Source organism: Phocoena sinus, chromosome 13, assembly GCF_008692025.1.
Source record: "Phocoena sinus isolate mPhoSin1 chromosome 13, mPhoSin1.pri, whole genome shotgun sequence".
Lineage (NCBI taxonomy): Eukaryota > Metazoa > Chordata > Mammalia > Artiodactyla > Phocoenidae > Phocoena > Phocoena sinus.
In genome coordinates this window covers 76,756,107-76,783,918 of record NC_045775.1, presented here as the reverse complement: position 1 = coordinate 76,783,918, position 27,812 = coordinate 76,756,107, and the positions used below count along the sequence as shown (strand labels likewise).

Genomic DNA, 27,812 nt, shown 5'->3' with positions numbered 1-27,812 from the left:
CTGTCTTCTTTTAGTCCCAGGACTGCATGGCCAGGCCCAACCTTTTTTGAGGTGGGCCTTGGGTTTGGAGGACCTGGACTTTCAGCCTAGCCTGGCCCTCTCCCAGACTACAAATTTGGGAGTGGTCATCTGCATGTGCATTGATCTTATCTGCTTATAATTTTGAAAAAGCAAAAGAAACATTATTTTTGAGGGTTGACTAAGCTAGCTTATTTAACTAAGACCAAGTTTGATATCAGGGCTAATTTAGGACTGAACTTGCGTGTAGACATTTTTAGCTGTCATCTTCTGGAATTCTTTCTTTTCATTAGGGTTATAAAACACTGTTACTCAATAATAGATGTAGGTAGTGAGGCACATGTGGTAGAAAGTAGTTTAGTATATGATGCAGCCTGTTTGCTTCTATGCATATTAGAATCCTTTTTTTTAAAAAATAAATTTATTGTTTTAATTTTTGGCTGTGTTGGGTCTTCATTGCTGTGCACAGGCTTTTCTCTAGTTGCAGCGAGCGGGGGCTACTCTTCGTTTTGGTGCGTGGGCTTGTCATTACAGTGGCTTCTCTTGTTACGGAGCACAGGCTCTAGGTGCTTGGGCTTAAGTATTTGTGGCACGCGGGCTCAGTAGTTGTGGCTCGGGGGCTTAATTACTCTGCGGCATGTGGGATCTTCCCAGCCAGGGCTGGAACCCATATCTCTTGAATTGGCAGGCAGATTCTTAACCACTGCGCCACCAGGGAAGTCTAGAATCCTTTTTTATTATTCTTCATTTTCATTTCTCTGGACCAATTGCTTTCAAACCATTTTGAAATACATTTTACATCATAACTTAGAACAGAAGATTGAGAGTATATAGGTAATATATATTTTCACACATATATGCAGAGAAAACTAGAGAAATATCACCTTCCTGCTTTTGCCATACTGATGAATGTCTGCTATTTCCTTGTCATAACTGAAAAGCACTTTTTCTCCTATAGAATATGTTTTTTACTGGGAAATAATACTGCTTTCATGCCAAACTTAATTGGATTTGTGTATGTGATATATTTTTAACCTTAATGCATGATTCCTATAAAATATTTTTAGTCAACTATAGAAAGAGTTGTTGGATATTAATCTGTAATTTAAATGTAGAACTTGCCATTAACTTCGGGATACCTTTTGTTTGTGTGGGAGGAATCCTTATTACAAATCTCAAAACCGAAATGTCAGTTACAGCAAATGGCCACATCTAGAAGGGAAACCTGCAACCTCCAGATAGGGTTCACATGAGGGGACTTGTATTATAGTCTCTGTTTCCAGGATTGTGGTTTCATTTTATATGTTCACTTTAATTTGGAAGAGCTAAGGAATAAGTGGTCTTTGCAAGAACATTACATGGGAATTGTGTGTTTTAACTTGCTTTTTTGGGTTTTCTTTGTTAAAATCATGTTTCTATAGGTTGGAAGCAGCAATGCTAACCTTATAACATTTATTACAAGGCTATATGTCAAGGCAAATTGTTTTGAAACAGTATTGTCTTTTCTACATTGTTGGTTATTATTAGTAAAAAGGTATTCCAGAACTAAGAAGTGTCCAGTATTTTGTGTGTTAAAGTTAGGACGTTTAGTTTATATAAATAAAGAGAGTTTAGTTTGGTGCTTAAGAAAGAGGGTTCTGAAGGTAGACTTTGGATTTGGCAGTGGTTTCTTACACGTGACACCAAAAGACACAAGATAAATTGGATTTCACAAAATTAAAAAATGTTTTGGGGCTTCCCTTGTGGTGCAGTGGTTAAGAATCCACCTGCCAATGTAGAGCCAGAATATAGATAGTGGCTGACAGGAGCTGGGGAGAAGGGAAAATGGGGAGACTGCTTAGTTGGTACAGGAGTTTACTTTTGGAGTGATGAAACTGTTCCGGAGCTAGATAGCGGTGATGGTTGTACAGCATTGTGGATGTACGAAATGCCACTGAAACGTACACTTTAAAATGGTGAATTTTATAAGCGAATTTTACCACACAGAGAAAAAAAAAACAAAACACTTAACACCAGGCAGTTGCAGATGGCCTAATAAATACAGAGCTAGACTTAAATATATATATATAATTAAAGTAATATAAAATAATATATAATAGACTTGAAGTAGCAGCCATTAGCCAAAAATGGGACAACTTGAGTTTTCAAAAGGATAACAATCGCAACTGGTTTAAGTTCATCAGAAGTGTTTAAATCCATGAGTTGATAAAGATCCTGTTTTGGTTTGCTAAGGCACCTTGAGCTTGGGGTAAAAGATTTATTGACTGCCTCCCTCAGTTCTGGGGGTTTCCTGGCCTCAGCTGGGCATTTTGTGTCCCTCGGGAGGTTGTCGTCAGGCCGTCGCTGGGGCTAGAGTCATCTCAAAGGCTTCCTCACTCCCGTGTCTGGCAGCTGATACTGGCTGCAGCTGAGGCCTCAGCTGGGTCTGTTGGCTGGAACACCTACATGTGTGTCTGGGTTTCCTCCCAGTTTGGCGGCTGTGTTCCAAGAGCAAGTGTGATGAGAGGCAGAGCCAGGCAGAAACTGTATCCCCTTTATGTCTTGGTCTCAGAAGTCACAGAGCCTCACTTTCACTGCCCTCTATTAGTAAATTAGTAGCTAAGGCGTGCCCTTGTTCCAGGGAAGGACTCAGTTTGCCGGAGGAGTAGCAAGTTTCTGGAAGAGCATGTGTTACAGGAAATATTGTTGTAGTCAGTTTTGGACAACACAGTCTGCCTTGTAGCCATGACAACTTGCGTTCCTCCCACATGTAAATACATTCACAACCTTCCTCATAACCCTCCAAAACCTCATCCCATCACAGCATCAGGCTTAGACTAACGGACCAGGATCTTGCCATCAAATCAGATCCCTTTGCAGGTAAGACATCTTGAATGTGGTCTGCTGGGTACAGTTCCTTAAGTGCTTTTCCTTTCAGTCTAAAGACCTGTGAACTAAAGAGACAAGTTATCTGTTCCCCATATACCCTACACACAATATAGTGTGACACTCCCATCCAAAGAGGCACACAGCAGTCACTGTTCATAACAAATGTCAAATCCAACTGACACATGTTGCTGCTTGCTTAATTAGGACTTAGTCCTCTTGCTTGGGAATGTTTCTCCATAGCTCTTTTTTTTTTTTTGGCTGCACTGCGCCGCATGCAGGATCTTAGTTCCCCAAACCTGAGCCCCCTGCCGTGGAAGCGCTTAGTATTAACCACTGCTCCGCCAGGGAAGTCCCTCTCCATACTACCCTCTGGGCTTCAGGTTTCGCCCTTTGAATCATCCTTCCTTTTCTTTTTATTAATTAATTTATTTTTGGCTGCGCTGGATCTTGGTTGCTGTGCGCGGGCTTCTCATTGTGGTGGCTTCTCTTGTTGCGGAGCACGGGCTCTAGGCGCGCGGGCTCAGTCGTTGCAGCACGTGGGCTCAGTAGTTGTGGCTCGCGGGCTCTAGAGCGCAGGCTCAGTAGTTGTGGTGCACGGGCTTAGTTGCTCCACGGCATGTGGGATCTTCCCAGACCAGGGCTTGAGCCCATGTCTCCTGCATTGACAGGTGGATTCTTAACCACTGCGCCACCAGGGAAGCCCCATCCTTCCTTTTCCAGATGTGTTGCCTGTTGGCAGCTGAATCGTTTTCTCAGACTGCTTTCTGTCTGTAGAAGTTCTAGAGGCCCAAAACCTCTATTTGTTTTATACTCTTCACCTTTAAATCCAGGCCGGCCCGTTTTTCATCTTAATGACTCTGTGGGTTTCTTGTGGGTCTTACTGGGGTGTTCTCCATTAGACAAGAGCCACACCCACAAATCTGATCAGAAGAAGCTCTTCTCCAATTTTGGGCTCCCTGTGAGGCTGCTGTGGTCTCAAACCCCTAAGATTCTCAGTTGCCCTGTTGTTTAATAAAAAGAATGTGGGATGCATACTCTTAAGGTCCTTAGTGGGCCTTTTCTCAGTATAAAAAGTTCTGTGAGGAGCACCTCCTGAGATCTTTCTGAGGTCTTAAAGGATCGTTGCTAACTGGAGAGGCTGAGAATGAGAAACAGTCTTATTTTTTAACCCACCAAGTACTGGCTCCTTTATATTTCCTTCAAGTTTTGCTTGAAAGCTAAACAGGTGTTTCTGGTTGGTTTGCGTTTCAGAAGCTCGGCGCTATCCTTATCACACTCTGCTAAAAGGAAGCAGTTGGCACTTGTGAACGTTCTGCTTAGTACTGTCTTTAGCTAAATCCATCAGTTCATTAGGTATAGCTATACCTAATTTTCTATTTTCCACGTCTTACCACGGGTGACAATTTTGATAAACTTCTGCCACTACATACAAAGATCCCTTTTTCCTCCAGGTTGCAAAAATATTTTTCTCACTTTTCTTAAGCCCTCACCAAGACAGCTTCTGTGAAGGCCATTAGGCTTCTGCTAACAGTCTCCTCAAGGCCCTTCCAACTTTCACTCCCCATCCCCCAGTCCCAAAGTCATTAACACGTGCTTTATGTTTTATAGTAGCACCCTGCTTCCAGGTACAAGCATCTGTTTGGTTATAGCTGTAAAACAGATCACCCCAAACCTAGTCTTTATTTATTCTTTTATGGTAAATAATATTTATTATTATACAGATAAAAATTGTATTGTATATACTTATAAGGAAATAACATATAAATAAATATCTTTCATTTCTTAGGAGGTTCTTGGGGTCTCATGAGCTTGCAAGGTTCTGGGGAAGTGGCAAGGTTCTAGAAAAGCATGTGAGCTGTGAAGTATGGCAGTTTTGGAAAATACAGTCTGTCACAATTAATAAATGAAAACCAAAAAACCGCACAATTGTTCATCATCAGAGGATAACTGGATAAAAGGATAAAAAGAATCAACCATTTATCCTCCTTTCCTCTGTGAACTGTACTATTGAGTAATCAAATTGTAGATGAGGGGAAGCATCTCTTTATAAAATACGTCAAATTATAAATGAAAAATAGAATTAGAGGCCACTTTTTGCAACTTCCAATAAATTAATGGATCTAGACATTGTACATTAGCACAGTTGATAACAGCACAAAAAGAGAGGCAAGCAGATGTTGTGTACCTCCCAATGAAAGAAAACACCACCCCCTAAAGTCTTGCCAAAGAGAGTAAACCTGAGTCTGATCAAGTGTCTGGTTCCAGCTCCAGCTTGCAGGAAATACAGAGGACAGGAACGTGTTAAATTTCACCTTGAACAAAATCCAGTCTGTGAAAAATTCTGCAGGTTGAACAAGCAGATTTCTTCAACAGAATAATTACTGGAGGGAACACCTATAGAGTAAAAGACGTATGGATTAATAGACTCAGAAGATATCCATATTTTTTTAATAGGCAAGACTAAATTTTGTATCTAGGGATTCATACTTGGGTGATAAAACCATAAAAAACTTAAGTATTTTGACTCTTAAAGCTCTGTTTGGAATATGAAATGCAACATAGACTATGACGGTAGCCTAATGAATAGGATACTTAAATTTTTTAAACCAGGAGCCACTATTTCAGATAAAAAACCTGTTTATTTGCGTCAGGATACAATCAATTTTCTTTTTTTTGTACAGAAGTATGAAACTTTTTTTAAATTAATTTTTCAGCTACGTCGGGTCTTCATTGCTGTGCGTGGGCTTTCTCTAGTTGCGGCGAGTGGAGGCTACTCTTTGTTGTGGTGCGCAGGCTTCCCATTGTGGTGCCTTCTCTTGTTGCAGCGCATGGGCTCTAGGTGTGCGGGCTTCAGTAGTTGCAGTGCGTGGGCTCAGTAGTTGTGGCTCGCGGGCTGTAGAGCACAGGCTCAGTAGTTGTGACACACGGGCTTAGTTGCTCCGCGGCATGTGGGATCTTTCTGGACCAGGGATCAGACCCATGTCCCTTGCATTGGCAGGCGGATTCTTAACCACTGCGCCACCAGGGAAGTCCCAAGTGTGAAACCTTTTATTGCTACTGTTTTTTGGTCATAAAAGATAAATTTTTTCACGTTTTATCCCTTCTTAAATCAGGGTGCATATTACAGTTGGTGCATTTTACAATTGTTTAATTCAAAGCTCAGCTTTCAAAAACAAAAACAGAAGCAAGAATATCCAGAAGAATTCTGAAAAAGAATAGTACTAGAAGAGAGGACTAGCTCTACCAGGTTAAAGCCTAATTCTAAGATGCAGTAGTTAAAACACTGTGGGGTTAGTCTATGAATAGAAGTGTGTGAATAGGTGGAACAGTGGAACAAATTAGGAAATCTAAATGCATCAAGGAATTGAGTATATTTTAAGGTGACATTTCAAATTGTTGGGGGAAAAATGGATTATTCAGTCTATGATTTAGGGACAACTGAATAGACATTTAAGAAAAAATAAAGTTGAATAAATAAATCCATGCCGTATGCTTTACACTGGATTCAAAGATTTAAATATAAGAAAAATGAAACCATGAGAGTAAAACCATGGAAGACTTATTTTATCATCGGAGGGTGGCTTTCTACAAATAGGAGAAAACCCGGAAATCATAAAAGATGGACACTTTTGGCTATAAAAGTATCACAAACTGGATAAAACCATTTGCAAGTAGCAGGGACATGGCTAATTTTTCTTCATATGTAAAGAACACTTAGAACATGAAGATGAGCAGTCTTATTTAAAAGTGGTCAAAGGATACACTCTGATAGTTCATAGAAAAAGAAGTAGATAATAAATATATTAAAAGATGCACAGTCATAACAAAGGAAACTGTGATTAAAACTGCACTGCAAGGCTGTTGGAGAGGCTGTGGGAACCCCCATCCCCTGCACTGGCAGGCGGACTCTTAACCACTGTGCCACTAGGGACGCCCCTAATACAGCAATATTTACCAACATTTCAGATTTTACTTTTAGGAATACTTTTAGGAATTGACCCCAAATGATGTACGTTTCTCATTGTTTATTATAATAAAAATTTAAACAAAACCTCAGTCACCATCAAAAAGAGGCTGGTTAAATATATTAAGTGACAACGGTTGGAGGCCAGAGAGAACGAAATGTACCCACCAAACTGAGAGCGTCTTGGGACCAAAACACAAGGCAGGCAGCTCCACATAATCAACAGATCAGTTTATTATAGGGTAACTTACAGGGTGGGATCCGGCAGGCAATGATCCAGAAGCGTTCACAACTGCACTCCGCACGTCTGAGGGGCTATTGGGACGATTTTATAGTTAACCTAGAGTACAGGGGTACGTGCTTGGGAACAGGACGTGCATTCCTAAGTCAAGATGATTGAGTGGGTAACTGGTCTCATGGGTAGGGGAATACGTCAGCAAAGGTCTTCAATGTTTGGGGACTAACAGAGCATAGAGGCCCCCTGGTCCTAATGATGATTAAACAATATCTATTAACTACAAAGCCTTTGATGACAGAGAAGCGATTTACCACACAGTACCATCCTGGGCAGGGCCTGTGGAAGGACAGGAGGAACTGTATGGGCCTAAGATGGCATCAGTTATGCTAACAGCCGTACAACCAACCATACAGTGGCGTACTGAATCACTCACATCCAATAGGAAGATTTTCATGTGCTGATATAGAATGAGCTCAAGTTATATTGTTGAGTGAACTTTAGTACAGGACTGGGTGTATGTTATGGTATCATTTGTGTAAAGGGGGCGTGCCCGGAATTCTCCGTCACAAAATGTCTGAGTATATAAGAAACAGGTAGCATTGGTTGCCTATGGAGAGGGAATCTAAGTGGCTGAAGACAGAAGCATGAGGGAGACTTCACTCTGTATGTAACTGAACATTTTGAATTTTGATTTTCAGATTTTAAATTTACTTAATGCTAGGAACTGTAAACTTACAATCACATCAAATATATCTGTCAAAGGGAGGGAAGAGGGGCAGGCTAAGAGTAGAAGATGGATAAAGGAGCAGGTTAAAAAGTATATATTGCTGTGAATTAGGGTGTTCTCAGACTCTAGTGTTGAATTTGGCTCTGTATTCCACAGAATCAAGGATCCATTATTATGTTTGCTGCTTGACGTTCCAATTAGCGAATTGTCCACCGTTAACAGTGCCTTAATTTTTGACTCAAATACCTTTTTTTCTACCCATTGAGGTAAAAAAAAAATGCTTTCTTAAACAAAACACAACTTTAATGGTTTCCTAATATTTCATCCCTAAGTGGACAAAATGGAGTTGTTGATATATGAAAGTAGATGCAATTCTGTTTGAAATTTCATGCTACCTGGTTTATAGAACAGTAGGAAAACACCCTTTTCTTGTAATTTCAGTTGAGAATTCTACACTAAAGGTAATAATTGAAATACTTTTAAAATACCAATTATAGCTGCTTTACACATTGTAAAACATACAGTTTTTCCTCTCCCAAATGTATTAATATGTTAATTTGATGTTGACCTCTATGTGGGCTTTGGCAAATAGAATGTAAATGCAACCATAATTCTAGAGTAATTTCATGTGCTCTCTGATCATGTGATATATTTTCTTAAAATTTAAGATACTTTTAAAAGGAAGTTTGTGTTTTTCTGTTACTCCTTAGATGCAGTTTCACCAAGGAACCTAGAGAAAGCATTTTTTTTTTCCCTTGCTGCTGTTTGATTTCCTACTTGGTATAAAGAAAGATTTTATTTCTGGATACAATAAGTTTGAAATTTCTAATTGATAGCTATGCATGGCCTTAAGTTTATCAAAACCCTCCCCAAATAGTATTTAGATGCCCATTTATTTGTTTTATTTAAGGGATCTACATTTTGTTAAGAAACGTTTGATGTTATGTGCTTTACTTTGATCAAAACAAATCACACAGCATTGTCTTGATCATTTGCTTTTGTGTAAAGGTAGACAACTTATATGGAGATAAGTATTTACATGAACATTTATGACATTAGTAAACTTAGTTTTTTTTCTTAAAACTATTGACTTTTAGTCTAATTATATATTAGGAGAAACCAAAATGAACTTTTAGATGAATAAATAAATTTATAAAAAAGAAAACGTGGCAAATCGTCTCTAAGAAATACTTAGCATACATAACATTAAAAGTGCTAATTGGCACCCCAGTGTTATAGCAGCAGTATTTACAATAGCCAAGAGATGGAAGCAACCTAAGTGTCCATCAATAGATGAAGAAGGGGTGTGTGTGTGTGTGTGTGTGTGTGTGTGTATAAAATGGAATACTACTCAGCCATAAACAGGAATGAAATTTTGCCATTTGAGCAGCATGGATGGACTCGGAGGGCATTATGCTAAGTGAAATAAATTGGACAAAGACAAGTACTGTATGATATCACTTGTACATGGAATCCAAAAAATACAACAAACTAGTGAATATAACAGAAACAGACTCACAGATATAGAGAACAAATCAGTGCTTATCAGTGGGGAGAGGCAAGACAGGGGTAGGGGATTAAGAGATACAAACTGCCATTTGTAAAATAAATAAGCTACAAGGCTATATTGTACAACACAGGAAGTATAGCCAGTATTTTATAATAACTATAAATAGAATATAACCTTTAAAAACTGTGAATCACTGTGTTGTGCACCTGAAACTTACACCGTACATCAGCTGTACCTCAATATAAAAAATGCTAATTGATCGTGGTCTCATAGCCCCTGTTTCTTGAAATCTTAGAAGTCGTTTTATATGAGCCTTTGGGGTGTAGGAAGCATCACGGTTTTTAAGGGTTTGTAAATATGTTTCATGGTAAGGTAAGTTGGTTTCTGAAAGTAAAATAAATTTTTGTTTAATGAAGACGTTTGTATTTGTAATAAAAGTACTACTACTGAGTTCCCAACCCTGAAGTCCTCCCAGATTCTTATAACTCTATTGGTTGTGGTGTTTTCTCTTTCTTCTCTAGAGTTGTCTTTGTGGGAAGTTTGTACTCCGTCCATTGCGACCATGCCGTAGGTACTCCACTCCAGGCAGTTCTCGGTATGTAGCATGTCTCCCTGTAAATAAATAGGCTTTTAACTGTATGCTGAGGGGCGTGTGTGTGTGTTCGTTCTTTGGATATGAGAATATCTGCATAAAATCTTTTTTTTTAAGGGGTACAAACACTGGAGCTTTGCCATAATATCTTTGGAGCATTATTTATTTGTAGGCGAAAATTTGTCATGGTGCTCCTTTCGGTTCTTTGGTGACTGGATGGCATCCAAGGTAGACCCCCCACCCCTTTATAGCAAATAGATATACATCCAGAACTCAGCACGTTGGAACTTTAAAAGTATTTGTTCTACTTGACATTTGTTTTATTGTATTTACGGAAATGTTTCAGGGAGAGGACTGTTGAAAATTAGTGATACTTGTTTTTTGGGTTCAAAGGAAGCCTCATGATTGTGAACATGCCAAGGTTTTTTTTTTTTTTGATGTGGACCATTTTTAAAGTCTAGAAGGCATGTGGGATCTTAGCTCCCTGACCAGGGATCAAACCTGCACCCCCTGCATTGGAAGGCGGATTCTTAACCACTGGACCGCCAGGGAAGTCCCTGAACATGCTAAGTTTTAAGTGTTAAAGGGAAGATTGCTTCATTCTTCCTATCCTAGATATTACTGTGTTAAAAACTTATCCATAAAGAAATATTATTTTTTGTTGTGAACATATTAAAAAACAAATCAGGGAAAGGTGATGTGCAGCTGTGGTGATAAACTGGGCTGCTGTGATCTGAATCAGTGGTAGAGAAATAGAGGCTCGAGGTCTTTGAGACTATTACATTAGTCTAGGGAGGTAGGTTTAGGAGAGCCAAAAAATAAAAATGTGTTTCCTGTTTCTTTCACTTAGGTGGTCTCCTACCAAAATTGCTGGAGCTGGCATCTTGTTTGTTGGTGGCGGTATCGGTGGCACTATCCTGTATGCCAAATGGGATTCCCATTTCCGGAAAAATGTAGAGAAAACCATACCTTACTCAGACAAACTCTTTGAGATGGTTCTTGGTTCCCCACCGTATACCGTTCCATTGCCAAAGAAGCCGGTAAGAGTTTTAAGCACAATGTCAGTTTATCCTAGAGAATGCTTTGAAAAGCAGGTTGTTTTCATCTTGAAAATATTTTGCCGGGTATATGTTTTCATTTTTTTAAAAATTGAAGTAATATTACGTAGAGCTGGATTTTTATCCCTTTGGAGTCCCATAAGTATTCTCCTTTAGTCCACATCATATAGAAAATGATTACGTGGCACACAAGGCTAAATGGAAGGGGCAGCTCGGGCAGAAGTAACCCCAGCTGCCCTGTGGATGGAGGGGGTTCTGTGTCAGCCTACAGCGTTGCAGCTCTCAAACTCTGACTTAGAAGACTAAAAACATAAACGTAGAATGGCCATGACACAGGACCCACATGTCATAGTTAGTAATGGCTCCTTTTAGACCTCAAAACAGCTACAGAATTTTCAGCTACACGCTGATTCTGTGACGGGAATACCTTCTAGTATTCCTGGAACTTTGTGCATATTCTTCAGTTTCACCCTTTTTCCCCCATTAGGCTTACAGATTTTTTTTAAACATGTTAACATATTTCTTCTTTCAAACGGGTGCTTGAAAAAAATGTATAAAAGAGAGCATGAATTTTTGCTGATTTGGTATTGGATATTTCTTTATGCTGTGAGGCTGGACATGGCTGACCAGTTCTTTATTAGAAACTGGGTAGACGTCTGTTCTCCAGCATCTAACATGGTCACGAGACCAATCCTATGACAGAGTTACTATGTGGAAAAGCAGGTGTCCTCTGACTTCTCTCACCTCCACCCCAAAGGACTCAACATGTTCTTGGTCTTCTACAGCATTTATTCTTCCATCTGAACTTTAAAATGTCCACGTGGGCTGAGGGAGGTAGTGTTGCAGCTTCAGTAGTCAAGGAGCAGAATCCTATAGCTTCATTCTAAAGTCCTGGGCCTATTTTACGCTCCATGACCTGGGAGAAAGAGCTGGAAGCAATTTCAGGAGCACACAGTCAGGCTGAACAGTTCAGAGTAGTGTTCTTTTCTCCCTTGACGTGACCTCAGGTGTCATTCTCAATAGCCTTGGCCTCCTCTTGCCCCACTTTCCCTACCCTGCTGAACATTGCCACTTGTGAACTTTGCATGTCTGTACTCCACCACCTCAAAACTTGCGCTCTTCCTGATTTGCTTCTTATGTATTAAAGATTGTACCACGCTGTCAAGTAGCTCAGTTTGAATTCTTGGGTTCATCTTCACAGCTGCCCATATTTTGTAGCTATCCTATCTTTTTTTTTTTTTAATGTTATTCATTTCTTTTTTTTAAATTCATTCATTTATTTAATTTATTTTTGGCTGCATTGGGTCTTCGTAGCTGCGCGTGGGCTTTCTCTGCTTGCGGCAAGTGGGGGCTACTCTTCGTTGTGGTGCGGGCTTCTCATTGCAGTGGCTTCTCTTGTTGTGGAGCACGGGCTGTAGGTGCGTGGGCTTTAGTAGTTGTGGCTCGCGGGCTGTAGAGCGCAGGCTCAGTAGTTGTGGAACACGGGCTTAGTTGCTCCGTGGCATGTGGGATCTTCCTGGACCAGGGCTCAAACCTGTGTCCCCTGCATTGGCAGGCGGGTTCTCAACCACTGCGCCACCAGGGAAGTCCTAGCTATCCTATCTTGTTAGATCTCTAATGTTTGTTCTTTTTCTTTCCACCATATTTATCTCATTTCTGACCTTTATCACGTTGTATTTAAATTAGCCCTGTTCCTCTCCCCTGACACACTGCCTTTCCCACTTCCTCCCAGTCTCTCTTCCTAACATGATCTAGGCCATCCTTATATCAGTATCAGAGAATCTTCTAGAATAAGTGCTGTGATGTTTTCATGATATTTTCATCATATCACTTAATCAAGAACTTTGATTCCTATTGTTTTAAAGACAGAAGAGAGATTGTCTCATGTTCTGAATAAGGAAAGTGAAGCCAGGAGTGGTTAAATGTTAACCTAGGAGCTGGCTGTTGGTTCCTTTATTTCTGTAGTTATGACTTTTGCTGGTTCTTAGGTTGACATTTTAGTACCCTTGGCATTCTGGCTCTCATTTACATTTCCAGTCTTATCTCTGTATGGTCCTGCTCATAAATACTTAGTTTCATGCTTGTTTACCTTACAAATGTGCCTTGTGCTTTTCATTCATTCATTTACTCAAATGTCAATCAAGTGCTTATTATGTACCAGGCATTCTTCCAAGGTCCTTGGTAAACTAGAGAACTAAAGAGTGATCCTTTCCATATGTACAACTCTTCTCATGTTTGTCTTCTACTCAGAGTGACTTCCTTTCTTTTGTCTTTCAGTGTTCTCTTCAAGGCCTGCATCCTTCACTACACAGCTGAATTCCAATAGCAATTAATGTTTTTATTTTTTAATTTGTACCGTTTATTCAGCACTCTGTACTGTTGTGCTTTCTTACAAACTTGTTTCTTTCAGAAACTATGCATTTTATTTCATGGTAACCCTTTTAGTGTCAACATGGTTATTTATGCATAGACAGTAAATACTGAGAGAAGATAAACCTAAAATCTTTTTGATGGACATAGAATAAGACCTGTCTAAATGGTGACAAATGTTATGTTCCTGGATGGGATGTAATATAAAAATGTCATTTCTCTTAAATATATGCATTTCTCTCAAATCTCTCTTAAATATATATATATTTGAGAGAAATAATGTTTTTATGATGTGTGTGTATGTGTACATAAGTACACACACAGACATCTAATATGAATTCTAATTGATTTTTCCAGAGGGTGAAGAACCAGACAAGATGATTTTAAAGTTCATGTGGAGGAATAAGTAATGTATAAGACTAGTCAAGGACATTTTTAAAAAGTGTTGGGGTAGGGGGTCAGAGGTCACTTGCTTTTCCAGATACTGACTGTTATAATCCTACTTTCATCAAACAATAAGGTTTTGACATAGGAATAAAAATTAGAGGAACAGTACAACGGAGTCTGGAAATAGATCATATTTATACACAAACACATACACACACATTTGTTGTGAGAAGTGTGAGTTGCCAGAACCTTATGTGAAAGTGGTAATATCTTAAAAATATACGAGCCCTCTGACCCAGCACTCCCTCTTCTGGCAGCTATCCTGCAGACATCACACTCTAGTGCTTTTCAGTTGTCTGTGGACAAGAATGCTTAACAAAAATCAGGAGACAACTTGAATGTCCATAAGTAGGGGAGTAATTGACCAAATTATGGGATTTGCCACTCCATTAGGATATACAATTAAATTAGGATATTATTCAACTAAAAAGAATTTCTTGACCAGAAGCAAATGTCCGTAATATGTTGTTAAATGAAAAAAAAGTTTACATGATAATTTGTATAATATAAAATTAACTATTTTAGTTTGTTTAAAGAAATGAAAAATTGTACATATATACCTGAGCTCATGGGTGGAAAGATAGATTTCAGGGCATTAGCAGTGGCTCCCTGAGAGTGCTGGAAGGAGCAATGAAGGGGCAAACTAAAACAATGATGTATCTTGATGTATGTTATTTTGCTTGTTATATAGTGAGCATGCATTTCATGAGTTAAAAAATAACAAAATTTTAATAATAAGAAAATGGATATATTTCTGATTTCTGGTAGTGACAAAATCCAGAACCATTTCTATTTTGTTTGAGTAGACATCTTAGGGATACCTGAGTCCCATTGCCAAGTTCTGGCAAAAAGGGGGACAACATAGGTGGTGAATGAAAATATTTCTGTTACTCAGTAATTTTCTGTGGCACATCACCTGGCAGTCCTGTTAATGAGTGGTGCCTTAAACTTAAGGCAGGTGGTTATTGAGAAAGAGAAAAACAGGCATTACTCACAATTAGATCATATATCTTAGTGTGCAGGTACGGGAATCTTGGAGATTAAAGAGAAAAAAGATGAATTGTCATTTTTACTTAGCGCCTTCTAAAAAAACATTTATTTTTAACTGAATTTATTTAGAAGACACCATAACTGGATTTAGAATGCGAATGGAAATAGCCTTCTCAGTGTTGTATATATAAAAGGAATGGTGTTTAAAGGGAAGGTCATATATCGTGTACTTTATTAGTTGCCCTAAGAGAAGTCTTTGTTACTATTAAAATACAGACTAGTCATTTGGAATGACATTTTTGGACTGCGTTTTTCTAGTACAATGGCTTCTCTTACTATGGTTAATAAAATACATTGTTTTGGCACATATATACAATGGAATATTACTCAGCCATAAAAAGAAACGAAATTGAGTTATTTGTAGTGAGGTGGATGGACCTAGAGTCTGTCATACATGGTGAAGTAAGTCAGAAAGAGAGAAACAAATACCGTATGCTAACACATATATATGGAATCTTAAAAAAAAAAATGGTTCTGATCAACCTAGGGGCAGGACAGGAATAAAGACGCAGACATAGAGAATGGACTTGAGAACCCGGGGAGGGGGAAGGGTAAGCTGAGACGAAGTGAGAGAGTGGCATGGACATATATACACTAGCAAATGTAAAATAGATAGCTAGTGGGAAGCAGCCGCATAGCACAGGGAGATCAGCTCAGTGCTTTGTGACCACCTAGAGGAGTGGGATAGGGAGGGTGGGAGGGAGACGCAAGAGGGAGGAGATATGGGGATATATGTATATGCATAGCTGATTCACTTTGTCATACAGCGAAAACTAACACACCATTGTAAAGCAATTATACTCCAATAAAGAAGCTTAAAAAAAAACTAAAGAATAAAATACATTGTTGTAAATTGTTGATACCTTTATTATGTTAAAAGCCTGAAAAACTTGATTTTTAAAATGATACAAGATACTTTGTGCTGCCTGTTTTTTTTTTTTTTTTTTTTTTTTTTGTGCTGCCTGTTTTTAAGAACACTGTCATGTCTGAAATGTTAAATGTTTTTCATTTCCAAGATTGAGTCTGGTCCACTAAAAACCTCTAGTGTATCTGAGGCAATGAAAGAATCTAAACAGCCTGCTTCACAACTCCAAAAACAAAAGGGAGACACTTCAGCTTCAACGACAGGTACCTATATTTAGAATCATTCTTTTAAAATTATAGGTAAATGAATTGTTTTAATGTATTTGTACCCATGGTCAAGAGGGGGGCCTGTCCCCATGAAGGACTCTTCCCTCACCTTGGGGAGGGAGTATTCTCACCTGTCATCTTGGCTCTCCTTTTAAGGGTTGAGTGGGATATAAAATTGGGCTTTATTGTGAACAGCTACTAAGTAATGGTAACAAGAATTGTCTCGCCTTCAGCACGCTTATTTTTCTGTTTCTTTTTCCTTTTCTCTGACTCCTAGCTTTCCCTCTCTTTAGATTTTAAGATTTGTTCTCTTTCCACACCTCTTTTTTCTGCCTGTTCACCAGCTCTTTCTTCTCTCTTCTTTCTTAGTGATGAAGTGTCTTGATCACATTTTGATCTGCAAATTTTTTCTCCTTGATGATTGTAATCCCACACTAATTTATAGCAGTGCCTAGTCCTAACCTGGTCTGCATGCATTTGAATTTATTATGTTTCTCCTTTCACTTCTGTCCTTGATTAAATCACCTGACTTTCACTCAGTAAATACTGAGTATCTACTGTGTGCCAAGTGCTGGGTGTCTTTTAGGCACTGGGGTTATAGCAGTGAACAAAACAGTAAAAACAAACACACAAATGCTGTGAAGATTCCTTAGTGGGATTAGGGGAGGGAAGTCGCATATAAACATACAAGTAAATTATGTATAGGATGTCATACAGTGATAAGTGTGGGAGGGAATATTGCAATTTTAAATGGAGTGGGTAAGAAAAGTTTCCTCTGGAAGGTGTCATTTGGGCAGAGACTAGAAAGAGATGAGGGAGTCAGTCATGTAAAGGGCTGGTGGGGAAGAGCATCCAGGCAGGATTAGCTAGTGCAAAGGCTTGGCGTATTCTAGCAAGGAGCAAATGAAACCAGGGTAGAGTAAGAGGAGAATAATAGCAATAGTAGAGAGGGAGCAGAAAGCCTATAGTGGCAGTCTTTGGAGGCCATCATAAGAGTTTTGTTTTCTAGTCTGAGTAAGATGGGAAGTTGTTGGGAGGATTATGAGCCGGGGTTGATAGCTGACTTTTTTTTTTTTTTTTTGATAGCTGACTTTTAATAAGATTACTGGCTATTGTGGAGAATAGATAAAGGAACCACGGACAGAGCAAGGAGACCAGTTAATGGGCCTTGTGATAATCCAACTTTAACTCTTAAATGGAACCTTCAGTTTATTTAAAATTTTTTTTCTCCATTTTGTTGCTCCCCACCCCACCATCTATTCCACCTTCAGAATTACTCATTTCTCTTCCATCAACACTTTTATTTATAATTTATAAGCTCTTGATTTTTCAACCTTCTTTTCTTTAAAAATATGTCTATGAAGTAATTTTTTTAACCGAGTCCTGTCCTTTACTCACTCACCATCTAAACTGTGAACTTGTCTTCTTTGTGTTTAAAATTGCCATCCTGTTCTTGCCCACACCTCTTTCACCTCTGCCACTCTTCGGAGCAATTAAAAAATAGTTTTTGGTTACTTTCTTTTATCTACCTTCTTCATTACAGGCTCTTTTCTCATTTGTTGTTATTTTTCCATGTTATGTAAATCTTACGTCCCCTTCTCATGTCAAGATTTAGTACCATTTAGTACTGTTATTAGAAGGCTTGCCTGAGAATAATGGTTAAAATGCAGGTGGATGCTGACCAGACTGTCTTCTCTTGTGCTTTCCCAGCCATTGCTCATTGTGTGTGGGTTTGTGCAGTGGACAGCGCCCCTGACTGTGTGTTTGAGTAGTGGCAGCACATGTGTTTGTGTCTTTAAGGAGTCAGATGTGAAGTGGGAGGTAGTAGTAGTGGATTCCTATGTGTTTCTCTGTTAACCCAGCAAACGGTAAATACCGTGTGTAACATATGTTTATAGCACCTACAGAGGCAGCTCAAATTATTTCTGCGGCAGGTGACACACTGTCCGTCCCAGCGCCTTTGGTTCAGCATGAGGAATCTACAGAAACTGATCACCCTGAAACTGGTGAAGGAGAACCCAAGCCTGCAACTTCAGGTAGTTAAATTATCTGTATTTGTGGTTATGTAAATGATATGCTCATCAGAACTATGCAACGTCTAGGCATTCCCTGAATTTCAAAGGCTGAATAAATCTTTGAAAACAAGGGGTTTAAGAGCTGACCCTTTATTTATTTATTTATTTTTAACATCTTTATTGGGGTATAATTGCTTTACAATGGTGTGTTAGTTTCTGCTTTATAACAAAGTGAATCAGTTATACATATACATATGTTCCCATATCTCTTCCCTCTTGCGTCTCCCTCCCTCCCACCCTCCCTATCCCACCCCTCTAGGTGGTCACAAAGCACGGAGCCAATATCCCTGTGCCATGTGGCTGCTTCCCACTAGCTATCTACCTTACGTTTGTTAGTGTATATATGTCCATGCCTCTCTCTCGCCCTGTCACAGCTCACCCTTCCCCCTCCCCATATCCTCAAGTCCGTTCTCCAGTAGGTCTGTGTCTTTATTTCTGTCTTACCCCTAGGTTCTTCATGACGTTTTTTTTTTTTCTTAAATTCCATATATATGTGTTAGCATACGGTATTTGTCTTTCTCTTTCTGACTTACTTCACTCCGTATGACAGACTCTAGGTCCATCCACCTCACTACAAATAACTCAATTACATTTCCTTTTATGGCTGAGTAATATTCCATTGTATATATGTGCCACATCTTCTTTATCCATTCATCCGATGATGGGCGCTTAGGTTGTCTCCATCTCCGGGCTATCGTAAATAGAGCTGCAATGAGCATTTTGGTACATGACGCTTTTTGAATTATGGTTTTCTCAGGGTATATGGCCAGTAGTGGGATTGCTGAGAGCTGACCCTTTATTTCTTCATGTTGGAATCATTGAGTGATGATGTGGTTTTAGAATCTTTTATCACAAAAATGCCCTCAAGTTGATGCATCTGGCAAGCACAAATGATGGTGTTTTTATGTCCCCATTAGCTGTTGAAATTCTGTGCTGAAATTTGATTGCCTTTCATTTAGTTTTACTGCAAGAGGAAGCATCCTCAACTTCTGTAAGGGAGCGGCCACCTGAAGAAGTTGCAGCTCGGCTTGCGCAACAGGAGAAGCAAGAACAAGTTAAGATTGAGTGTATGTAAACCTGACGCTTCTTAAGCACTTGGGTCATCTCTCTCGGTTGCTCTCTTCTTTAGCTGTCACACAAGTTTCTCATCCGTCAGCTCTTTGTGGTTTCTTTAGTGGTGTTGCTCTGTTCACCATCTTTATTTCATCATTTGTGTTCTTTCCATCTAAACTGTTACCCAGGTGACAAGGGCTATTCTAATACACATAAGTTCAAGTGATTCACGTACTTTGTCCTTTTGTTTTTATCATGGTTAGTGCTGAAGATTCTTTATACTCTGCGGAACACAAATTATTTATGTTTTGGCCACTTGCCTAAGCGTCTTCTAACTGTTACACTCATGCATTTATTTGTGCAGGTTGGAATGGCTCCTACTCTGGTTTATTACCTGACCTCTGGACTCAGTCTGGCCGCCCCCTTATCTGACATCATTGGGGGATGGAATGTTCCACACATTGCTAGTTTCCACCTAACCGAAGCATATTCCTTTTTAAGTTTCAATTTTACATTAGGTTTTTTGATGGCTTAAAGAAAGATGTTAGTGGGACTTCCTGGCGGTCCAGTGGTTAGGACTCTGCGCCAAGAGCCCAGGTGTGATCCCTGGTCGGGGAACTAAGAGCCCGCCTGCCACAGGGCCAAATAAAACACAGATATTAGTTACCTAAAAATGTATTTTCCTGTCTTAAACGAGGTACCTGGAACATAATTTATTGTACTGTGCTACAATATATTGATGTCCCTGGAGGTAGTGTGCATGTAGCTTTTTGCTGGACCAAGAGATGTTAGTTTTAAATTCTTAGGACAGCTGTTTATAGTTTTTCAGTTTTTTTTGTTTTTTGTCTCCATCACACTTTTCTGTTTGTTTTTTTTTTGTCTTGAGTGGTTCTTGTTTTCCTTCAACTTGCTGGCTCTGTCCTACTCCTAGGAGGCAAGTTTGTTAGAATTGTGTACAGAGTAGAAGGGCCAGAATGAGCACAGATGTAGGGCATTCGTTTGATTACTTGGATTTGGTTTTTGGTCTTAGCTGTGTGGGTTTATTTTGGGGCGCTTTATTCTGTTCCATTGATCCATATGTCTCTTTTTCTTTCAGTACCACACTGTTTTGATTACTGAGCTTTGTAGTGTTGCCTGAAGTCTGGGAGGGATATCTTTCCAACTTTGTTCTTTTTCCTCAGGATTGTTTTGGCAATTCTGGGTCTTTTCTGGTTCCATATAAATTTTAGGATTATTTGTTGTAGTTCTGTGAATAATGTCATGGATATTTTGGTAGGGATTGCATTAAATCTGTAGATTGCTTTGAGTACTGTGGACATTTTAACAATATTAATTCTTCCAGTCTAAGAACATGGGATATCTTTCCATTTCTTAGAATCATCTTCAGTTTCCTTTATCAGTGTATCGGTCTTTCACCTCCTTGGTTAGGTTTATCTGTAGGTATTTTATTTTATTTTTTTGGTGTGACTTTAAGTGGGAATTGTTTCTTTACTTTCTCTCTGATGTTTCATTGTTAGTGTAAAGAAATGCAACAGATTTCTTTATATTAATCTTGTATCCTGTCACCTTGCTGAATTCATTTATCAGTTCTACTAGTTTTTGTGTGGAATCTTTAGGGTTTTCTATATAGAGTGTCATGTCATCTGCATATAATGACAATTTTACCTCTTCCCTTCCAATTTGCATCCTTTTTATTTCTTTTTCTTGTCTGATTCCTGTGGCTAGGACTATCCAGTACTATGTTGAATAGAACTGGTGAGAGTGGGCATCCTTGTCTTGTTCCACAATTTAGTGGGAAGGCTTTCAGCTTTTCACTGTTGAGTATTATATTGTCTGTGGGTTTGCCATAAATGGCTTTTATTATTATGTTCTCCCACATTGGTGAGAGTTTTTATCATGAAGGGGTGTTGAATTTTATCAAATGCTTTTTCTGCATCTATCGAGATGATCATGTGGTTTTTGTCGCTGTGGTGTATCACAGTGATAGATTTGCATATGTTGAACCATCCTTGTGACCCTGGAATGAATCCAACTTGATCATGGTATATGATCCTTTTTATATGTTGTTGTATTCAGTTTGGTAATATTTTGTTGACGATTTTGACATCTCCATTCATCAAAGATTGGCCTGTAATTTTCCTTTTTTTTTTTGTAGTGTATTTGTCTGGTTTTGGTATCAGGGTGATATTGGCTTATAGATTGACCTTGGGAGTGTTCCCTCCTCTTCAGTCTTTTGGAAGAATTTGAGAAGGTTAGGTATAAGTTCTTTGTATATTGTTGTAGAATTCCCCATTGAAGCCATCTGATCCTGGATTTTTGTTTGCAGGGAATTTTTTTAAAGTATAGATTCTATTTCACTTCTAGTGATTGGTCTGTACAAATTATGTTTCTTCTTGATTCAGTTTTGGCAGGCTGTATGTTTCTAGAAACTTGTCCATTTCTTCAAGGTTGTCCACTTTGTTGGCATATAACTGTTCATAGTATTTTCTTCTTAATGATTTCTTTTGTATTTCTGTGGCATTAGATGTTATTTCTCCTCTTTCATTTCTTATTTTGTTTATTTGGGTCCTCTCTTCTTAGTGAGCCTGGATAGAGGTTTGTCGATTTTGTTTACACTTTTAAAAAACCAGCTCCTGCTTTGATTTTTTTTTTCTATTTTTTTAATCTCTGTGTTATTTATTTCATCTCTAATCTTTATTATATCCTTCCTCCTGCTGAATTTAGGTTTTGTTCTTCTTTTTCTAATTCTTTTAGGTGGTAGGTTAGGTTATTTATTTGAGTTTTATTTATTTGTTTTAGAGGAAGGCCTTTATTGCTATGAATGTCCCTCTTAGGACTGCTTTTGTTGCCTCCCATAGATTTTTGTATGGTTGTGTTTTCATTGTTGTTTGTCTCGAGGTATTTTTTGATTTCTCTTTGATTTCCTTGTTGACCTATTGTTTTTTTAGTAGCATGTTGTTTAGTCCCTATGTAATAGGTTTTTCCTCGTTTTTCTTTCTGTGGTTGATTTCTAGTTTCATGCCTTTATGGTCGGAAAAGATGCTTGAAATAATTACTATCTTTAATTACTTATCCTCAATTTCTTGGGCTTGTTTTGTGTCCTAGTATGTGGTCTGTCCTAGAGAATGTTCCATGCACGCTTGAAAAAAATGTGTATTCTGGTTTTTTGGATGTATTGTCGCTGTAGATAGCAATTAAGTCTAACTGTTTTATGGTGTCATTTGGGATCTCTTTTGCCTTGTTGATGTTTTGTCTGAAAGATCTGTCTGTTGATGTCAGTCTCCTACTATTAATGTATTCCCATCAGTTTCTCCCTTTATGTCTGTTAGTATTTGTTTTATGTGTTTAGGTGCTCCTATATTGAGTGCACATAAGTTAATGAGTGTAATAGCCTCTTCTTGTATGGATCCTTTTATCATTATATAGTGTCCATCTTTGTCTTTCTTCTTTGTCTTTCTCCATGGCCTTTATTTTAAAATGTATTTTTTCTGGTCTGAGTATTGCTGCCCCAGCTTTTTTATTGCTTCCATTTGCATGAAATATCTTTTTCCATCCCCTCACTTTCAGTCTGTGTGTGTCTTTCACCCTAATGTGGGTCTTTTGTAGGCAGCATATTGTAGGTTCTTGTTTTATTATCTAATCTGCCACTCTGTGTCTTTTGATTGGAGCATTTAGTCTATTGACATTTAAGGTAATTATTGATAGGCATGTATTTCTTGCCATTTAAAGTCTTGTTATCCAGTTAATGTCTTCTTTGTTCCTTTCTTCTTCTTTTTGTTCTTCCTTTTGGGGTTTGATGGTTTTCATTTGTATTATGCTTGAATTCCTTTCTTTTCGGTTTTTGTGAATCTGTAGCGTGTTTTGATTTGTGGTTACCCTTGTTTTCAAGTGTGTTAACCCGTTGCTATATCTGCTTGCTTTAGACTGGTAGTCATATAAGCTCAAACACATTGTAAAAGATCTACATTTTCTTATTCCCCTCCTCCACATTTTGTGATTTTGATGTCCTATTTTATATCTTCATGTTTATCCTTTTGCTGTTCACTGTAGTTATAATCGCTTTCACACAATTTTTCTGATTGTTTCTTAAACTATATGCTGGCTTATTTAAGTGATCTTCAATCTTTTTGTATATTTGCCTTTCCTATTGCGATTTTCCCTTTCACACAGAAAACCCAAAACATGTTTTATTTTGAAAAAATTCAGATATACATAAAAGTAAAAATAGTGTAATGAACCCACATAGATTCACCATCTGGATTCAGTAATTATTAATATTTTATCATACTTTTAAGTGAAATTTTGATTCGCTAAATCTGTATTTTGTTTGTTTTGAGGGGGAAATGCAGTGTAGGACTCAACAGGTGAAGAGGGAAAGATTAAAGTCATTTGGCAGGAGGGATCTAGTTTTTAACTTTTTTTTTTTTTTTTTTTTTTTTTAAATTCAGCACTAGCGAAGAGCTTAGAAGATGCTCTGAGCCAGACTGCTTGTGTTACTCAGCAGGCTATTGTGGCTCAGAATGCTGCGGTCCAGGCTGTCACTGCCCACGCCAACGTACTGAAAACAGCCATGGACGATTCTGAGGTGGGCCGAAGAACGTTAGACACGATTTCTTCCTTCTAAGTTGGGCTTTCTCTCACTAAGTGAAAACGAACTAGAATGATTGTCTTTTTAGAAAAACAAACAAAAATGAAAAAAAAATTTCAGGTGTTCTTTTTAATGAATTTTATAAATGGTGCTTTATCTCACAATGGTGATATGATATAAGAACTAGTTCAGATGTGCTTTCATATCTTAATAGTGCTTGAATGTATTTGTTGTTTGCTTATTTTCTTTTGCTTTAAAATCGCCAGCCATTTTTTAAAATAAACTTTTTTGTGTGAGATACTTTTAGATTGACACACAGTTAAAAGAATAATACAGAGATCCCAGGTACCCCAAAACACCAGCTACTTTAAATGCTTATATGTTGATTATTTAACTTACATTGGACACTTCACAGAATAAAGTAATTACACTAATTAAAATGTAATACTGGGACTTGGGGCTTCCCTGGTGGCGCAGTAGTTAAGAACCCGCCTGCTAGCGCAGGAGACCCGGGTTTGAGCCCTGGTCTGGGAAGATCCCACATGCCATGGAGCAGCTAAGCCCATGCACAACAACTACTGAGCCTGCACTCTAGAGCCCGTGAGCCACAACTACTGAAACCCATCTGCCTAGAGCCCGTGCTCCCAACGAAAGAATCCACCACGGCGAGAAGCCCGCATACCACAACAAAGAGTAGCCCCCACTTGCCGCAACTAGAGAAAGACTGTGCACAGCAGCGAAGGCCCAGTACAGCCAAAAATAAATAGATAAATATATTTTAAAAAATGTAATACTGGGACTCAATAAATTTCCTTTATAATTACATTCAGTTATTCAGTATATAAAAATGTATCTTGACACCAAGTCATTTAAAGAATAAAATGAAATAGAGAACCTATAAATCTCAGGAATCAGGATCATGCATGATCCGTAAAGTTACTTTGCCACCATGACTGTGGTTTTTAAAAAATTTGAATACACTTCCGATTGCTTTAGTTGTATGTACGTGCATCACAAAGGAGTTAAATTAGACCTCTGATGCAAACAGTCAAGAAACTACAACCTTTGAAAAATTAAAAGAAAATTCTGTTTTGTTCAAAGTCCACGAGAAAAATTTAAATCTTAGTCAGAGTTCAGTCAGGAAAGTAGAAACCACACAGGAAATATTTACTATGCTGGTTATACACATGTATGGAGAAGGCTGGAAGTTGCATGATATCAGGAAGTTGAGTTCAAACCCAAGTAGGTTCTTTCAGAAGGACAGTGATTAGAAGCTTTAGATGTCCATGGTACTGCTTTGGTGGAGGTCTGCATAAGAGGGTATTTCCTCTTCCCACTGAACACATAACGTAGTGCACGTGGATTAGACAGTATGAAATCGTTTACAATAAAGATGTTACAACTAAAGGATACTTTATAGTAGCACAGTTAACCAGATTAGGGAATATTAGCTGGTGTTAACAAAATAATCAGAAAAACGTATTGAACACAAGTTTTGAAGTGTTAAAAATTGATCCCAACTCTGTTTCTTGTAGTAAAAGAAGCTGTAGGTGCACATGGGCTTGTTCTATAATATATACTGAGTTAATTTCTCAAAGCATTGTTTGTAAACAGTTGGACCAGGCTTGATCGTAGGGGAATCCGATGTCTGTTTTACAGGACAGCTTATCCTTGGACCTCTATAAACAGGAATACCTTTAACAGAGGGAGACACATTTTGGCCCCCAGATATGTCATTGACATTTACATGATTCATGAGTCTGTTTGGGTTAGTTACGAAGAGTTATCTTAATACAATACCAGGGTCTTGTAACAGCATATGATAAAGTCTTGGAAAATTTTTTATACAGGATACTGATATGGCCCAAACCAGCAACATTTTTTGATGTATTTTATTTTGCAAGATGGCTAAAGTGGCAGTTCACTGAATCTTCAACTAGATTATCCACACCATGAAATTAATTGGTTTTGTCACTTTGCAACAATCTATGTAGAACATAAAAATTAGAAAAGTGAGATACAAAGATAGAAAAGAAGTACCAAGTATTTCTTCTAAAAGCAGGGGTTCTTAATCTAGAGTTGGGTCTGTGGATAGAATTCAGGGGCTCGCTGAACTTGGATGGAAAACATCTTTATTTTCCCTAGCCTCAAAAGCTTTTCTTCAATTACGAATAGTGACAACAAAAGCGGTAGTGTTAGTGTAGTAGTATCCATAACTTTATTACCAAGAGAAAGCATAGGTATTTTCATATTACGTTATGGTACTTGAAGATCTCTTGAAATATCATTTATGCCCATCACTACTTCTGGATTAGGGTATTTATTAGTTCTACTACTAGATCTTGGTTTCTATTTCTTAAAATTAAAAAAATGTTTATTTTATGACCATATTTCAAGGTAATTGGGCTTCTCTGCAATCTAATAGTTTCATTTTAAGAATTTAAAAATGTTACCCCGAGAGGCTTCCTCAGACTGCCACAGTGGTCCGGTGGCAGGGTTAATCCTGCCTTAAGGAACTTGGTTGTTTAAACTTTCCATTGATAATGGATGTACCTTTAAAATTGAGATCACACTGGATGTCAGTAGGAACATAATGTGGAGAATTGCTTGTGAATGACCCAAACCAGAGGCATTACTTTTTTGCTGAGCCCTATTCCCCTTAAAGTAGCAGGCTTAGGGCCGCAGAGGCAAAACCACTTCTGTTTCTAACAAGGGAAGATACGGGTTGGGCATCCAAGACCCAGGACACCGCACTGAGATTGCACTCATGTTTTAGGTGTGCAGCAGCCCCTGTAGTGGCCCTCTTTGGGCGACTTGAGATATAATTATTGAACCAATTCAGTCGTTTTTTTCTTTGATAAAAAATATTTCATTCTTTGGTAATTTAGTATGTTCTTATTCCTCTCTAAGGTCCTAGCATAGTATATAGTTACCCCTCAGTATCTGCAGGGGATTGATTTCAGGACCCGCCACGGATACCAGAATTCACGGATGCTCAAATCCCGTAGTTGGCCCTCCTGCATCTGTGGATTGAGCCAACTGCAGATTGTGTAGTACTGTGTTGAAAGAAATCTTTGTATAAGCGGACCCATGCATTTTAAACCTGTGTTGTTAAAAGGTCAACTGTACTTTGAAGAGAAGCCATAAGGTGGTTTTTGCTTCATATCTACACATAATATACCACTTTAAACTGTATGTACTTGGCAAAAGAAAAGGGAGGGGAAAATGTCATTTAAAATAGTTAATAACTAATTTTAAAAATAGTTTTAAAGAGTTGAAACAGTTCCAAATAACATTCTGCTCATTGTTTATATGATGCAAAGTGAGAGGGGGATGCAAGCTGGACTCGCCCACGCCACGCCTTCAGTGACCGGCTTTCTTGCGCCTCTCTTGTGTGAGCTTCTTGCTGCACTGGGTGTGATTATGGTGTTAGAGGTGGTTTTTGTTTTTGGTATGATGTATCCCCTAAGTATTAGCCAGCTCTGCTCAGTTGAAGAAGTGGCAGTCAGTTCCAGTGCTGGAGCAAAACATGTTAGACCTGCCTAAGGAATTTGCAAGGGAGATATATATATAAAGATAAAATTCACATTCTGTAGAAGTCAGGTCAGGGTGGAGTGGGGTTCTTGACAGTAGTTGATTTTCTCCTTAAAAATTATGGAGGGTCATTCTTTAGGGTAATGTTTTTGGAGGAGTAAGGACCCTACAAATGGGTAAACTTTCTACTTATTCTTGCTGTGATTTCAGTAGACCTGCAAATAAGAAAAGTTTAAGCACCGGTGCTTCATTGAAGAATGATTTAATCAACAGACAATTCATGACAAGTTATTGTTCTTACTAATCTTTTCTGCTTCATATCTCCTTTTGAGACTCTGATAAAAAAATATCATGTCTCGGGCTTCCCTGGTGGCGCAGTGGTTGAGAGTCTGCCTGCCGATGCAGGGGACGCGGGTTCGTGTCCCGGTCTGGGAAGATCCCACATGCCGCAGAGCGGCTGGGCCCGTGAGCCATGGCCGCTGAGCCTGCACGTCCGGAGCCTGTGCTCCACAACGGGAGAGGCCACAACAGTGAGAGGCCCGCGTATCGCAAAAAAAAAAAAAAAAAAAAAAATATCATGTCTCCTTAG

At 38.6% G+C, this 27,812-nt stretch overlaps 1 protein-coding gene across 9 annotated transcripts in view; it reads left to right on the top strand.

The window, feature by feature from the left end:
- IMMT (inner membrane mitochondrial protein) overlaps nucleotides 1-27,812 on the top strand; it is a 48,494-nt gene that overhangs the window by 4,803 nt on the left and 15,879 nt on the right. For 3 of the 9 annotated variants that reach the window (XM_032653604.1, XM_032653603.1, XM_032653611.1), the window contains exons 2-7: nucleotides 9,847-9,920; nucleotides 10,768-10,957; nucleotides 15,859-15,970; nucleotides 17,872-18,009; nucleotides 19,008-19,115; nucleotides 23,550-23,686. In XM_032653604.1, the coding sequence (XP_032509495.1) occupies nucleotides 9,847-9,920; nucleotides 10,768-10,957; nucleotides 15,859-15,970; nucleotides 17,872-18,009; nucleotides 19,008-19,115; nucleotides 23,550-23,686 (759 nt within the window). The remainder of the gene's footprint in view (nucleotides 1-9,846; nucleotides 9,921-10,767; nucleotides 10,958-15,858; nucleotides 15,971-17,871; nucleotides 18,010-19,007; nucleotides 19,116-23,549; nucleotides 23,687-27,812) is intronic. The other 6 variants (XM_032653605.1, XM_032653612.1, XM_032653606.1 and 3 more) reach the window with 3 other exon arrangements.